Source organism: Gopherus evgoodei, chromosome 1 (genome assembly GCF_007399415.2).
Source record: "Gopherus evgoodei ecotype Sinaloan lineage chromosome 1, rGopEvg1_v1.p, whole genome shotgun sequence".
Lineage (NCBI taxonomy): Eukaryota > Metazoa > Chordata > Testudines > Testudinidae > Gopherus > Gopherus evgoodei.
In genome coordinates, this window is record NC_044322.1 from 292653285 (window position 1) to 292668348 (window position 15064).

Consider the following 15064-nt stretch of genomic DNA (forward strand, 5'->3'; position numbering starts at 1 on the left):
CAATCCCCGCATGACCCGCTCCTCCCAAGGGACTCTGTGCCCCCTTTGCTTCACTTGCACACTGTGCTCCTCCTTGGCCGTCGCTATCTTGGTTCCCTTCTGGCAGGTTGGAGAGAGCTTCAGGGTTCTCGAATATTCCCCAATCCGGCCTGGGGAGTCTCGGCCAAAATCCTCCAGCACCCAACTGTCAGTCCCAATGGCAATTTTGGACCCCCTGAGCATATCACCAGGCCCAGGGCACCCCCCGTGCTGCCCCCCCGCCTCCCCAGTTGCCCAGCCACTGTCTGGTTTGAGCGCCCGGCCCCCTGAGGCAACCCTCAGCCGTCCCCCTCCGGACTCAAACCAACCTGCGGAACCAGCACCCGTAGTATGGGCTACCCCAGGCACCCAAGAAGAACCATCCATGCCTGACCAGGAGACTCTCTCTGCACCGGCCTTTCCAGTGGAGTCATCTTCATCCTCCCGTTATGAGGCTGTGGCTGGCACATCCACATCTGGTCCACTGCCTTCAAGAACTATTGAGGCACGTGGCCCTCAATATGAACCTCCAAATTGAGGAGATTATGGAGGAGGAGGACCCTATGGTGGACATTCTAGGCCCGGAGGCACCTTCCACGGTGGCCCTCCCCATGGATAAAACCATTCAGAATAACGCTAAGTCTCTCTGGCAAACCCCGACCTCCATCCCTCCCACAGCTAAGGGGGTAGAAAAAAAGTACTTTGCCTGCACCAGGGGGTTTTGAATACCTTTTTACCCACTCCGCCCCTTGCTCGCTTGTGGTGAATGCCAAGGAAAGGCAGGGCCAACAAGGGCCTGCTCCCAAGTCAAAAGACGCTAAGTGGCTAGACCTTTTTGAGAGAAAAAATTATTCTACTGGGGGTCTCTCGCTGCAGATCGCTAATCAGCTAGCGATTTTCAGTAGGTACAATTAACTCTTGGTCTGCGGTCTTCAAATTTCAAGATCTTCTCCCAGCAGAGGCTTGTATGGAACTAGGGGGCCACTGCTGGGTAAATTGGTTGCTCGGACCTCCCTCCAAGGTTCCCTCAATGCTGTGGATGCGGCTGCATGCACTTTGGCATCAGGTATAGCCATGTGGCGGAACGCCTGGCTTCAGTCTTCAGGCCTCTTATCTGAGGTTCATCACAGTATCCAGGATCTCCCCTTTGATGGTCAGGGCTTGTTTGCAGAACAAACTGATTCCTGCTTGCATGCATTAAAAGACACAAGGAATACTATTAAATCCTTAAGTATGCATACTAACCAAAGGAAGCCATTTAAACCCCAGACCACCCAGCAACGCCCCTTCCATCCTAGACCAAGGCAGGACTTTTCTCATCGAAGTAGTGGATATTCTCAACGTAGACTGTCCCCCCTCCCCCCCCGCCCCCCGGGCAAGGTCAAGGACAGTACAAGCCACCCCCGGGCCCTAAATGCCCATTTTGAAGGTGCGCCAGAGGACTGAATACCAGCTCTTACACCGAACAGTTATCCCTTTCTGAACTGCCTATCCCATTTCTACCATGCCTGGTCTCGTATCACTTCGGACCGTTGGGTCCTCCGCACAGTACAGATGGGATATTCTATCCATTTCCATGCCATCCTGCCCTCTCACCCTCCTTCCTCGTCCCTCTTCAAGGACCCTTCTCACGAGCAACTCCTCATCCAGGAGGTTCAATCCCTCCTTGTCCTAGGGGCAGTGGAGGAAGTTTCTCAGGTGCTTAGGGGCAAGAGTTTCTATTCCCGCTATTTCCTTGTCCCCAAGGCAAAGAGAGGCTTAAGACCTATTCTGGTCCTCAGGGGGCTCAACAAATACATCATCAACCTGAAGTTCCTTAGCCACTATCCTTTCCTCACTGGATCCGGGAGACTGGTATGCTGCCCTCAATATGAAAGATGCATACTTTCACATTTCAATTACTCCACCTCACAGATATTTCCTCCGCTTGGTGGTGAGCAGGATGCACTATCAGTTCACAGCCCTCCCGTTTGGCTCGTGCACAGCCCCTCGCAGCTTTACCAAGTGCATGGTGGTTGTGGCAGCCTTTCTTCGCCTACGTCACATGCACATCTTCCCATACCTTGACAACTGGCTTATGCGGGGCCAGTCTCATCATCATGTCCAGTCTCGGGTACATCTAATCACGGACTTTTTCACTCTCTTGGGTATCAGAGGTAAATATCAGCAATTCTGTCCTCGCACCTACTCAAACATAGTCCTGGATGCAAACCAAGTGAGGGCTTTTCTTCTGGAAGCACGGTGCCTGGCTATAGGAGGCACAATTACCAGCCTCTGCAAGTTTCTCACCACCACAGCATGGCAATGCCTCAGGTTGCTGGGTCACATGGCATCCTGTATCTACATGGTGCAGCACACCAGACTAAGATTCAAGCCACTGCAGACATGGTTGGCTTCAGCCTACCAACCTGGACGCGACAGTCTAGAAATGGTCCTCACGGTTCCGAAGTGCACACTCGACTCCCTACAATGGTGGCTGGATCCTCGGATGGTGGGTGCCGGGGTCCCGTTACATCTCCCCAACCCACCCTTACCCTGGTCACAGATGCATCCCTGGGATGAGGGGTCCACCTCGGGAACCTGACAATGCAGGGCTTATGGCATGAGAGCGAGCTGTCATTGCACATCAACATCAAAAGAGCTCAGGGTGATTCGCCTTGCATGCCAAGCCTTTCTCCTCCACTTGCGGGGCCACTGCGTAGCAGTCCTAACGGACAATACCACGGCCATGTTCTACCTCAGGGGTCTCAAATACGCCCGCAGAGCTCTTCCCTGCAGCCTGCCAAGCTCCCGGCACCCACCCCCCCTTATTTCCTGTCGCTGCCAAATGCCCCTCTGCTGCCCTCCTTCCCCCTCCCCCCCCCCGAGTTATTTTATATGGCAGCTAAGCTCCCTGCACACTTCTCCCCAATGTTTGGGGCCGGGTCTCTCCTCTGGCCCCCACTTGCTTGCCCCCTCACTGTCCCGGTAGGAACTTGCAGCTCATGCTGACTCCGCTCAGCTCTGCTGGCTTCCCGCATCACCTGCTGCTGCAGAGTCCTAGTGCCGCCCCCCTCCCCTCCACTAGGGCCAGGGCAGGTTGCCTTTACCCTATCCTAGTCCTGAGCCCCTCCAATACCCCGAGCCTCTCCAATGCCCCAAACCCCTCATCCCCAGCCCCACAACACTCATCCCTGCACCCCTCCTGTCCCTAAACTCCATCCCGGAGCCAGAACCCAGCCCCCCATCTCCATCCCAGGGTCTGCACCCCAGACCCCCCCCCACCCAAACTCCCTCCCAGAGCCGTAGGCAGGTAGGGGGCAGAGTTTGTGAGAGGGCATGTTCTGAGCACCACCAAAATTTCTACAAACCTGCTACCCCTGGAAGAGGCAGAGCATGAGTGGAGTGGTGATGCAGCCCAGTGCAGTGAGGGGGTGGGGGTGGCTTTTTTGAGTGTATATATTTTATTAAAACGGCTTGGAAATTACTTTGTCGAAAAAAGTACTCTCATGGAAGAAAAGAGTTTTTCAAGACAAATGGGAGAATTTATATTTTTTCACCAAGGTAAAAGATAAAATTCAACGCCTTATTTCTCAGCAAACGATTGCTGTTCCCAAGGAGTATAACATGTCTTGGCACTACCACACGATGCACCGTGAAAAATATGATGCATTCACTGGAAAAATCCGAGAGGAAAAAGTTCAGCAACTTAAAGCAGCATTTGCCAAGCAAAGGAATTTCTTTTTGGGGATTAACAATTCTAGCAAAGATTCGGTAAGAGCAAGTTTTGTGACAAGCGAAATGATAGCTAACTCATAGTGACCTTTTGCAGAAGGCTTATTCGTAAAATAATGTCTTCTGAAGGCCAGTGAAATTTTATGTCCTGATAGGAAGAAAGTTTTTGAAGGCATAAGCTTGTCTGACAGTACAGTTGCCTGCAGGATAATGGATTTAGCTGATAATGTGCAAAAACAATTGATTCAAATGGCAAAAGACTTGGAAGCATTTTCAATTGCTGTTGATGAGAGTACAGATGTATCAGATACTGCACAGTGTGCAGTGTTCATTAGAGGTGTGGATTGCAATTTGAATATAACTGAAGAATTGCTAGACTTAAATGCCACTGAAGGGTACCACAACGGGACATGACATATTTCAAGGACTGGAAGAGTGCATTGAAAAAGCTGCGCTGACATGGAACAAATTGTATCTTTGGCTATGGATGGTGCGCCATCAGTGTGCCCTGAAAACATTGGTGTGTTGGATTATTGAAGACCAAACTCAACAGCCTCAATACACCAGAAATTAGCTTCACCAGTATACATATTTTGCACCAAGAAGCTCTGTGTAGCAAAAGTCTACAAATGAAGGAAGTTATAGATGTAGTGGTTAAAACTCTTAATTTTATACATGCACGAGGGCTGAATCACAGACAGTTCACTTCTTTTCTAGCAAGTATGGACAGCGAATGTGGGGAACTTCTGTATCGCACTCAGGTTAGATGGCTGAGGGCTTGTCTACATCAGAAAGTTGCAGCGCTGGTGAGGGAGTTACAGCGCTGCAACTTTGAAGGTGTACACATCTGCAGGGCATCACCAGCGCTGCAACTCCCTGTTTGCAGCGCTGGCCGTACTCCCGTTTTGTCTCGGGTGTAGAGGATCCAGCGCTGGTGATCCAGCGCTGGTAATCCAATGTAAACACTTACCAGCGCTTTTCTTGACCTCCGTGGAAGGAGGAAGCCTCTGGTAATCAAGCTGATCTCCTTTCCCGGTTTGCTCTCTCGTTCCCGGAACCCCGAGCAAGCAGGTCTCCTTCCCTGCGGTTTGCTGGGTGGCTCCGGGAACGCGAGAGCAAACCGCGGCGAAGCTGGTCTCCTTCCCCGGTTTGCTCTCTCGTTCCCGGAACCCCGAGCAAGCAGGTCTCCTTCCCTGCGGTTTGCTGGGTGGCTCCGGGAACGCGAGAGCAAACCGCGGCGAAGCTGGTCTCCTTCCCCGGTTTGCTCTCTCGTTCCCGGAACCCCGAGCAAGCAGGGAAGGAGAACCGCTTGCTCGGCGGTTCGGGGAACGAGAGAGCAAACCGGGAAAGGAGACCAGCTTTGCCGCGGTTTGCTCTCTCGTTCCCGGAGCCACCCTGCAAACCGCAGGGAAGGAGAACCGCTTGCTCGGCGGTTCGGGGAACGAGAGAGCAAACCGGGAAAGGAGACCAGCTTCGCCGCGGTTTGCTCTCGCGTTCCCGGAGCCACCCTGCAAACCGCAGGGAAGGAGACCTGCTTGCTCGGGGTTCCGGGAACGAGAGAGCAAGCCGGGGAAGGAGACCAGCTTCGCCGCGGTTTGCTCTCGCGTTCCCGGAGCCACCCTGCAAACCGCAGGGAAGGAGACCTGCTTGCTCGGGGTTCCGGGAACGAGAGAGCAAACCGCGGCGAAGCTGGTCTCCTTCCCCGGCTTGCTCTCTCGTTCCCGGAACCTCGAGCAAGCAGATCTCCTTCCCTGCGGTTTGCAGGGTGGCTCCGGGAACGCGAGAGCAAACCGCGGCGAAGCTGGTCTCCTTTCCCGGTTTGCTCTCTCGTTCCCCGAACCGCCGAGCAAGCGGTTTTCCTTCCCTGCGGTTTGCAGGGTGGCTCCGGGAACGCGAGGGCAAACCGCGGCGAAGCTGGTCTCCTTTCCCGGTTTGCTCTCTCGTTCCCCGAACCGCCGAGCAAGCGGTTCTCCTTCCCTGCGGTTTGCAGGGTGGCTCCGGGAACGCGAGAGCAAACCGCGGCGAAGCTGGTCTCCTTCCCCGGTTTGTTCTCGCGTTCCCGGAACCCCCCTTGAAGCCGCCCAACAGCGCTGCAGTGTGGCCACATCTAACACCACTTGCAGCGCTGGTTGCTGTAAGTGTGGCCACTCTGCAGCGCTGGCCCTATACAGCTGTACTAATACAGCTGTAACAACCAGCGCTGCAAAATTTTAGATGTAGACATGGCCTGAGTCGTGAAATGTTTTGAAGGGTTTTTTTGCACTTAGAGAGGAGATTGACTCCTTCATGAAAACAAAAAACAAGGCGGTTCCACAGCTTGCTGATTCCACTTTTATCTGCAACCTTGCTTTTCTAACAGATGTAACTGATCACCTCAATGCCCTGAACTTGAAACTTCAGGGTAGAAAACAGGTGGTAACACAGATGTATGACAGTGTTAAGTTATTCAAAGTCAAGCTTACTTTGAGGGAAACAGCTGACTGCTGGCAATTTGGTTCATTTCTCGACTCTGAATTCCTTAGGAAAAGTTGAACCCAAATCCTTGAAAGAATATGTAGAGATCATTTCTAACTTACACAAACAGTTCGATGTGTGGTTTAAAGATTTCAAGGCATTTGAACCACATTTTCAACTTTTTTCCACACCATTTGCTGTTGAAACTGACTGTTGCAGAGAAAATGCAGATGGAGTTAGTGGAGCTTCAGTGTCACACCGTTTTGAAGCAGAAGTATACAGATGTTGGAATTCCAGATTTCTGCAGGTTTCTTCCACAAAAAGATTTCCCATGTTGTTCTCTGCTTCTGCAAGGATAATGGCAATGTTTGGAAGTACATATATATGTGAACAGTTTTTCTCTTCCATGAAGATTAACAAATCTGTGTTAAGGTCAAGGCTCACTGATCAACATTTGAAAGCAACACTGAAATTGCTTTTGTCTCAGGATATCAAACCTAATATTGATGCTCTGGTTGATGCAAAACGCTGCCAACTAAGTGGCCAAAAATGAAATGACTATCAAAATTAGCACTGACTTTTCACATTACAGCTAAAGAAGTTAATAAAAAAGTTAATAAATTGACTTTTAATAGCACACTATATTTTAATACTATACTACTAGATTACTCTTCTTTTTTTTTCTGCCTACTTCCAGGTGCTTCCCACCGCCAAGCCTCCAAACAGCGGTTGGTCATGCTTTAGCACTTTCCAGCAGGAAGTGGGAAGGAGCAGGGAGCTGTGCTCTCAGGGGAGGAGGTGGAGAAGAGAAGGGGCAGGGGTGGGGCCTCATGGAAGGGATGGGAGTGGGGGCAGGGCCAGGGGCAGCAAGTAGGGGTGTCAGTGATGCGGCCCTTGGGCCAATGCACTAGTCCTCATGTGGCCCTCATGGTCATTTGAGTTTGAGACCCCTGTCCTACCTGAACAAGCAAGGCAGAGACTGGTCATTGCCACTCTGCCAAGAAGCCCTCCTTCTGTGGGACTTCTGCTTACCCCACATGTACCTGCCAGGTGTCCAGAATGTTCTGGCGGACAGCTGGAGCAGGCGTTTTCTTACTCATGGGTGATTGATATGTCTGGATATCATTCATTCCATTTTCAACACCTGGGGGTTTCCCCGAGTTGACTTGTTCTCTTTGCGATCCAACAGGAAGTGCCCAGTCTTCTGTTCCTTCCGGGGCTACAGTCCGGGCTCGATAGCAGACGCCTTCCAGATCACATGGTCGGGTCAGTTGCTTTATGCCTTCCCTCCGTTCCCATTGATACACAGGGTGCTCCTCAAGGTCCACCGGGACAAGGCAGATGTCATTCTGGTAGTCCCTGCCTGGCCATGTCAGTGTTGGTACTCGATCCTGCTGGACCTGTCAATCCAGGCTTCCCTGAGTCTCCCTCTCAACACCGACCTCATCTCTCAGAACCACAGTCGTCTTCTGCACCCGATCCTTCAGTCACTGCACTTCACGGCCTCGAGGATCCGTGGCTAACCCAGGCTGAACGCACCTGTTCAGATTTGTTAAGGCGGGTGCTTCTCGAAAGTTGCAAGCCGTCAACCAGGCTTACCTCTGAAGCCAAGTGGAAAAGATTTTCTAGCTGGTGCGCTCAGTGGCAGGTGCACCCGCTTCAGGCTCCAATTCCGTGCATCTTGGACTACTTGATGTTCCTAAAGGACCAGCACATAGCCTTTGAATCCCTTAAGGTCCACCTCACTTCCATCTCTATGTTTCATTCAGGCGCAGCCGGGCGCTTCATGTTTGCACACCCAATCGTGCGGCGTTTCCTCAAAGGCCTGGAGAAAATCTGTCCTCCAGTGAAGCCACCTGTGCCTGCATGGAACCTTTAACTTGGTCCTCTCTTGCCTTCTGGGCCCTCCTTTTAAGTCGCTGGCATCCTGCTCGCTTCTCTATCTCTTCTGGAAGGTTGCCTTCCTAGTGGCCATCACTTCTGCACGTCGAATGTCCAAACTATGGGCTCTCATGTGTGAGCCACCCTATAACACCTTTCATAAAGATAAAGTTCAACTAAGACCTCCCCAAGCCTTCTTACCAAAAATGATGTCCCTCTTCTATGTGAGCCAGGTTTTTCTACCCAAAACCGCATGCTGACCTTCATGAACAACGTCTCCATTCTCTTGACGTTAGAAGGGCACTCGCCTTCTATATAGACCCAACAAAGCCTTTTCGTAAAACAATCCAGTTGTTTGTCGCCTTTGTGGAGTGGATGAAAGGTGCCTCGGTTTCCTCTCAACGAATATCTTTGTGGATCACTGGGTGCATTCATGCTTGCTATAACCTGGCAAATGTCCCTCCGCCTGCTGTTACGGCTCACTCAGCGAGAGCTCAGGCATCATCAGCTGCCTTCCTGGCACACATTCTTCTCCAGGAAATCTGCAGGGCTGCCATGTGGGCCTCAGCTCACACCTTCATGTCCCACTATGCCATCGTCCAGCACTCTCGGGATGATGCAGCCTTTGGCAGAGCGATTCTCCAATCTGCGGTTCCTTGACTCTGACCCCACCTCCGAGGTAAGGCTTGGGAGTCACCTAACTGGAATTGATAAGAGCAATCACTCAAAGAAGAAAAAACGGTTACTCACCTTTCTGTAACTGTTGTTATTCTTCGAGATGTGTTGTTCATGTCTATTCCATTCCCACCCTCCCCTCTGTCGGAGTAGCCAGCAAGAAGGAACTTACACTTACACTTGTTGGATTTCCTTGCCTGCAGTTAGACCCAATAGATCTTACACAATAGACTCTTTTTTCACTTCTCTCTCTCTCTCTCTCTCTCTGAGCTTTGCTCTTGTCTAGAAAATCATACATGAAGTGAGAAAAGTAAAAGTTCTGGTGTAGACCTGTTGGAGTGGACGATTGAAGTGAGAAGACTGGTTGCTCATCTAGTCTCTTAGATCGATCCTCACTTAGTGTAGACCAGGCCTAAGATATGCAACTTCAGCTACGAGACTAGCGTAGCTGAAGTCGACATATCTTAGATCGAATTAAAATTACTTACTTCGCGTCCTCACAGCACTGAATCAACTTTGCTTCCACCTCTCGCACTGCAGGAGTTCGGTAGTCGACGGAAGAGCGATTGGGGATCGATTTATCACGTCTACACTACACATGATAAATCGATCCCAGATAGATCGATCGCTACCCACCGGTCCGGCGGGTAGTGTAGAGGTACCCTTACAGATCAGTAGATTAACCAGAGATCCTTGTAAACTGCCCTGCAAAAGTCTTAACAGTTTTGAGAATATAGCAGTTTAGAAGGATCTCTGATTGGGTATCTTTTCTTTTTGGAGAGAGTGCCAAAATTACACTGTACAAAGTGATAAATCATAGTTTTCAACCCCCCTACCCTCCAGCCAATTCTTTTTACTGTGTTCATGATATCATAGCCCACACTTGCATCACTGCCTTCTCTCCATCAAGATGGAAAAAAAAAATTTAAAGAAACTTCTTGCACAGGATTTTCACTCTTAAGTCTCAGGCTTCCAGTAGAAGACAGGGCGGAATTCCTTTAATTCAAGAGCTTTCGACTCTGAGGAAGTGAAGGCTAGCTAGTACATGAGACCTTACTGATGCCCTTTTACCAGTCAGTTCTTTTCTTTTCCCTGGACTTTTATTCAATTATTAAGTTTTTAAACATAAAAACAAACTGATTTGTTAATTTTCATGGTCAGGTTTCTAATTGACTTGTTTTGGGGGAGCTTGTGCTTCCTATGTACTGCAAGATTTGGCTGGAAATTCCTAGGGACTTAGTTAGTGATAGGTAATGTCACATGGCAGTTCACTGGATGGTGGACATCGTAGGCCATATCGCCCACTCGCCCACATTACCAATGACTAAAAGGCAAAAGAGCTTTTGAACTTAGGAGAGATACTCCAAAAAATGAGAAATCCTGGGAGACTGGCTTTGAAGAAGCAAAATTACAGGTAAGTAGTTTTCCCTTGACTGCATTATGGTGTCCCAGTAGCATTGTGGGACACTCTTGGCCCTGTCATAAGAAGAAAAAACCAATGATGTCAACATGTAAAGTATGACTGTTAATTTGATATTTCTGGTTTCCCTTCTCTACCATAGCCTCTTTTCATCCACGTGTTTTCTTTTATACGTCTATCCGTATTAACATGACTAGATATAGTGGTTTATCTATAGGAGCTTTGAAATTTGCTAACTAAAAGGTAATTTTATTGCTGTCTGCACAAGTATGCTTACTTTCTCAAGTCCCAATCCTGTATTTTTCTTCTTCTGCAATCCCCTTTAAACAAACAAACAAAACTATCACTAATACAAGCCTTGCACAAATACAATCTTTTTACAGGGATTCATCTGCTAGCTCAATACGTAGTAGTGGTTCTTACACAAGAAGAAAATGGGAGGAAGATGTCAAGAAAAACAGCTTGAATGAAGGACCTACATCACTAAATACAAGTTATCAGAAAAGGTAAGGGCTGTGACCATGTGTATTGCTTTCAGCAAAATAAGTGAACAAATTGTTAGCTTGTGTTTAAGAAAAATTATTAAATGATTAATGCATTTTTTACCCTACAAGGACAGTTTTCAATTAAACATTGCCACCGTAAAGATGTCACTCTTTTTTTTTAATCATAAAACAAAAATTAATTCCAAAGTAATGCCAAGAGAGACTCCCAAAGGAAGAGAAGTTAAAATCCTTGTGGTGTACATTGATTCTTTAAAACACGCACCCTTCTCCCCCCAGAAAAAAACAATTACTTGTTTCACAAACCATGATTTTTTCTAAATATGATTTTACAAACCAGCTTAGAGTTCTGCTTGTGAAGTAGGAATAACAGTAACCACTATATTTAAAGTTGCATTATTTCCATTCTGCCATCCTTTTTTTCGGTCTTTCCTAGGTACCTGGAATTAGGTTTGAAATTTCCCAGATTTGGTAACTAATTATCCAAATAGTAGGTCACTATTTTTTAAATATTTGAATAAAATGGTTCAGCCTCTTCTTGAAAGTTTGAGGATAGTGGGGTAGAAAAATTGTGATTTTATTTTATTTTATTTTATTTTATTTTATTTTATTTTTTGGACAAAGTTCTTGTGCCAGTATTCCTAGGGATGGAACTATTTTAAAATTAGGCATTGCTGCAGTCTTCATAGAATATAGACATACGCCTACTCTGGAATGAAATTTGACTCCATTGAAACAACTCTCCGTGCATTTACAGTATACATTGAAGAGAGTTTTCTCGCAAAGGGCCAAGTCCTGCAAACATACACGTGAATAACTTTATTCAGTTGAGTAATTCCACTGATGGGACTACTCATGTGAGTAAAGTTACTCACGTCGGTAAGTGTTTGTATAATTGGGCCGTAAGCTTATGAAGTTTATAAATTAAAAAAGGCTGTGCTGCCTATGGATGTATGGATAACTTACTGCACGTTGGAGCATGCTAATAGTGCAAAAGATGGTGAGGTGTACTCCTTCAGAGCCTTTTTCTTTGTCACTAAGATGCAGATCAGTGGTTCCAGTATTGTCGCTGAATTGTTCTATATTATAGAGTATATCTTTCATGGTTTTTCTTTAAAAGAAAAGAAAAACCTTTAATTTTCTTAAATGGAATTTAAGACAAAGGCTGCATAATCTTAGCAGTTGGAAAATGTCAAAGTTAAGGTTGTAGGAGAAACCTATGTGTATATGCATTATTATATAGTTTTAATGCTATTTCTCATACGCAATCAGTTTTTTCTGTATCTGACCTATTCATGTAGCACTTTCTAATATCTTTTCATTCTTTTTTTACTTGCACTGTTTTTATTATCATAGATGCTTTTGAAAATGTTATCCCAAGTCCTGTTTTCAACAATTGTTTAAGCGTCATTGACTTTCAGCGAGGCTTAGGCTCCAAGGAGCCTAATTCACTTTTGAAAACCAAACTTGACCTCCTCTTGAAAATTTTACCCAGTCTGGTACATCATTGAATACTTAAATGTTTAGTTGCCATCTCTTTTAGGCATACTTTATTAATGTAGCAGCTCAGCCTTCCTTCGGTGCAATTCAGTGGTAAGACAGCTAACTGTGAATCTTATTTAACTTCAGACTTAAGTGTCCTATTACAGCTACACCAGCAAATTTTCAGTTTGTTCACTACTACAGTTAACTGTAGTATATTTAAAAGTGGCTAACTATATATTACTAGTACTAGTATTCATTAATCTGTCCAGTGCCTAAAGTATAGTAAACTCATTAGAGAATAAGTAAGAGTTTCTCACCCAAGAACACTTACAATTTAATTTTAGGTTTCAGAGTAGCAGCCGTGTTAGTCTGTATTCGCAAAAAGAACAGCAATACTTGTGGCACCTTAGAGACTAACAAATTTGTTAGACTCTAAGGTACAAGTACTCCTGTTAATTTAATTTTAAACATAGTACAACTAGTTGGAGTAGCAAACAGTTGGGGGGTAGGGATGGTGAATAAAGGTTACAATAATATTATGTGCTTGCTTAAATTCATTGTATGCATATTTTGATACTGTTACTGGCTTAAAAAAAAATAAAAGATGGAGCAAATGTTCCAGTGGAAGAAGGGCTGAAGGGAAAGGATAGAAATAATAGACTGGTTCTCTGGCAAACATAGAATACAGCATGATGCTGCACATGTATATTTTAAGTTGTTGAAAAAGCTTCTGTATTATGGCTTAGATTCTCTGCAGCACAGAGCTGCAGTGACATGTTTCAGAGCTGCAGTGGGCTCTCTGAAGGAACTGGTTATGGTTACAGCTCACTGAATCTCAGGGAGGGTCTGCTTGCTTTGAGGCTCAACATAATTTAAAACAGCCTGGTTGCTGCTCCAGCTTCTGCCTTCCTGCTGTGATCCCACAGGGTTCCCACACCAGGACTGAATGGGGGCTTAGTGTGCCAGCTTGGTACCATTTGAGAGCTCCCCACACTAGCAGCATTCTAAGATGGGCAGCTCCAGCTGCTTTCTGGCCCCTTTTGTGTAATCCAGGCAGCCCAAAGGGGCCAGTAAACAAATCAGAATGTGACACCTATATTGCTATTGCTTGAGAAATGGCATGAGATCATGCAGCTGAAGGCTGTATTGTATTCCATCTGCACAAGGGGTAGAGTTCAGATTCTGCATGCAACTTTAAGTTGGTAATTCCTGCATTCTTAATGTACAACTTTTATGTTCTTTTATCATAGGTTTCTTTATATGCAAATTTAACAGCCGTAGAAGAATAAAAAATCCAGAGTAGTGATGGCAAACTGACAGTACTCATACTACTGTTTTGCAGTAGTGTGACAGTCTATAGAGCCTGAGAGGCTATCGAGCTACTAAGTTCAGGCACAGAAAAAGCATATCTGATCGCAGTGCTTTCAACTCTGCTATGCAGAATGAGAGGTTCAGGGACATTGTGTGGGAACCTTTGTGTTCTTTTCTTTCCTCCAATCACCTTTTCCTCTCTACACCTTGAAATATCGAGATGAAAGGGGGAGTGTTAGAAATAAAGTGGCATAATATTTCTGAGCTACGATGGAGCAGATCCACAGAGAGCTTGAAAAGAGAGGCAGCAGATATGAATAACGGAGAATATTGCTGGCATCTGTGTGTATGGATATTGGAGAATCCATTGAGATGAGTGACGCAATAGTCGAAGAATGAGGCAATGAAGATAATGATGGGGACTTTGGCAGAGGCAGTTGAAACACAACTACATATATGTGAGCCTACGGGGTGGTGATATTCTGTCTCCAAATCTGCCTGAGTAGCAGAAGAAAAGTCCAGGATTAAGGGTGACTCTCAGATTACAGCATTGGAGGCTGAAAGAGGGGCTGAGTCAAGGGAAATAGGAATGCAATTCCAATTTGAAAATGTTCCTTTTGCCCCAGAAATGTGTGTGAAATGAGGTCTTATGTTTTAATTAGTCACTTTGTAGCTTTATGATGTCTTTATATGCAAATATAAATGATACAAACACATCCTATATAAACGCCTCTCCCCCTCAGTGGCTCCTTTGGTAGAAGACAAGATGACTTGATTAGTTCTCATGTTCCAAGTACTACGTCAGCACCAACAGTTACCTCTTCAGCTGGTCTTCAGAAAAGCCTGCTTTCCAGCACAAACACTACTACAAAGATTACAACGGGTTCTACTTCAGCAGGTGTACAAAGCAGGTAAGGGCATCAACACAGTTTGTGTCAGATCGACTGTGTGCTTATGTATGTGCATGCTTTTTTTGTTTAGTAGGTCATGGGGCTCTGGATTTTTTCATTTTCCTGTTAAATTTGTTTAAGCATATACAATTTGGCTCAAAAATAATTGTTGATGGCTTTCGCTATTAAGTGGCAGCTATGCATGTCTGTAAAAGAATAAATTGAGTGCTGGAAGGGTAAAGAATAATAAAGTTCAAGAAGTGTGAACTGTTTAACTTTGAATTTATCTAATTTAATGGCTCCAGGTGAGCTTCATATTTCATAGCAGAGACATTTCTCCATTTGTTCTTTTAAAAAAATCCATCCCTCAACTTACATGTTATCAGCTATTTAGTAAAGTGCTTTCATTGTTTAGCATTTCCTTTTCTCTTTTTTGTGTTGCTGCTTGTGATGCGATAGTACCTCAAATCGTTTGTGGGCTGAGGATAGTACTGAGAAAGAAAAGGACAATGTTCCTACAGCAGTGACCGTTCCTGTTGCGCCATCTGTTGTAAATGCTACAGCTACTACCACAACCATGACTACAACTACTTCTGGCACTGTGTCCTCAACGTCAGAGGTCAGGGAGAGACGGAGGTGTGTAAAGGTTCTGCGAGTAATGGTGCTGTTACACAAAATGATCGTTTTCTTATTTTTAAAAAAGTGCAGTAGTT

General features: G+C 46.2%; 1 protein-coding gene across 5 annotated transcripts in view; it reads left to right on the forward strand.

Moving 5' to 3' along the window:
- Positions 1 to 15064, forward strand: part of PPP1R12A (protein phosphatase 1 regulatory subunit 12A) — a 223866-nt gene that overhangs the window by 153192 nt on the left and 55610 nt on the right. For 4 of the 5 annotated variants that reach the window (XM_030548638.1, XM_030548641.1, XM_030548637.1 and 1 more), the window contains exons 12-14: positions 10546 to 10668; positions 14205 to 14372; positions 14811 to 14987. In XM_030548638.1, coding sequence (XP_030404498.1) covers positions 10546 to 10668; positions 14205 to 14372; positions 14811 to 14987 — 468 coding nt within the window. The remainder of the gene's footprint in view (positions 1 to 10545; positions 10669 to 14204; positions 14373 to 14810; positions 14988 to 15064) is intronic. The other variant, XM_030548639.1, reaches the window with a different exon arrangement.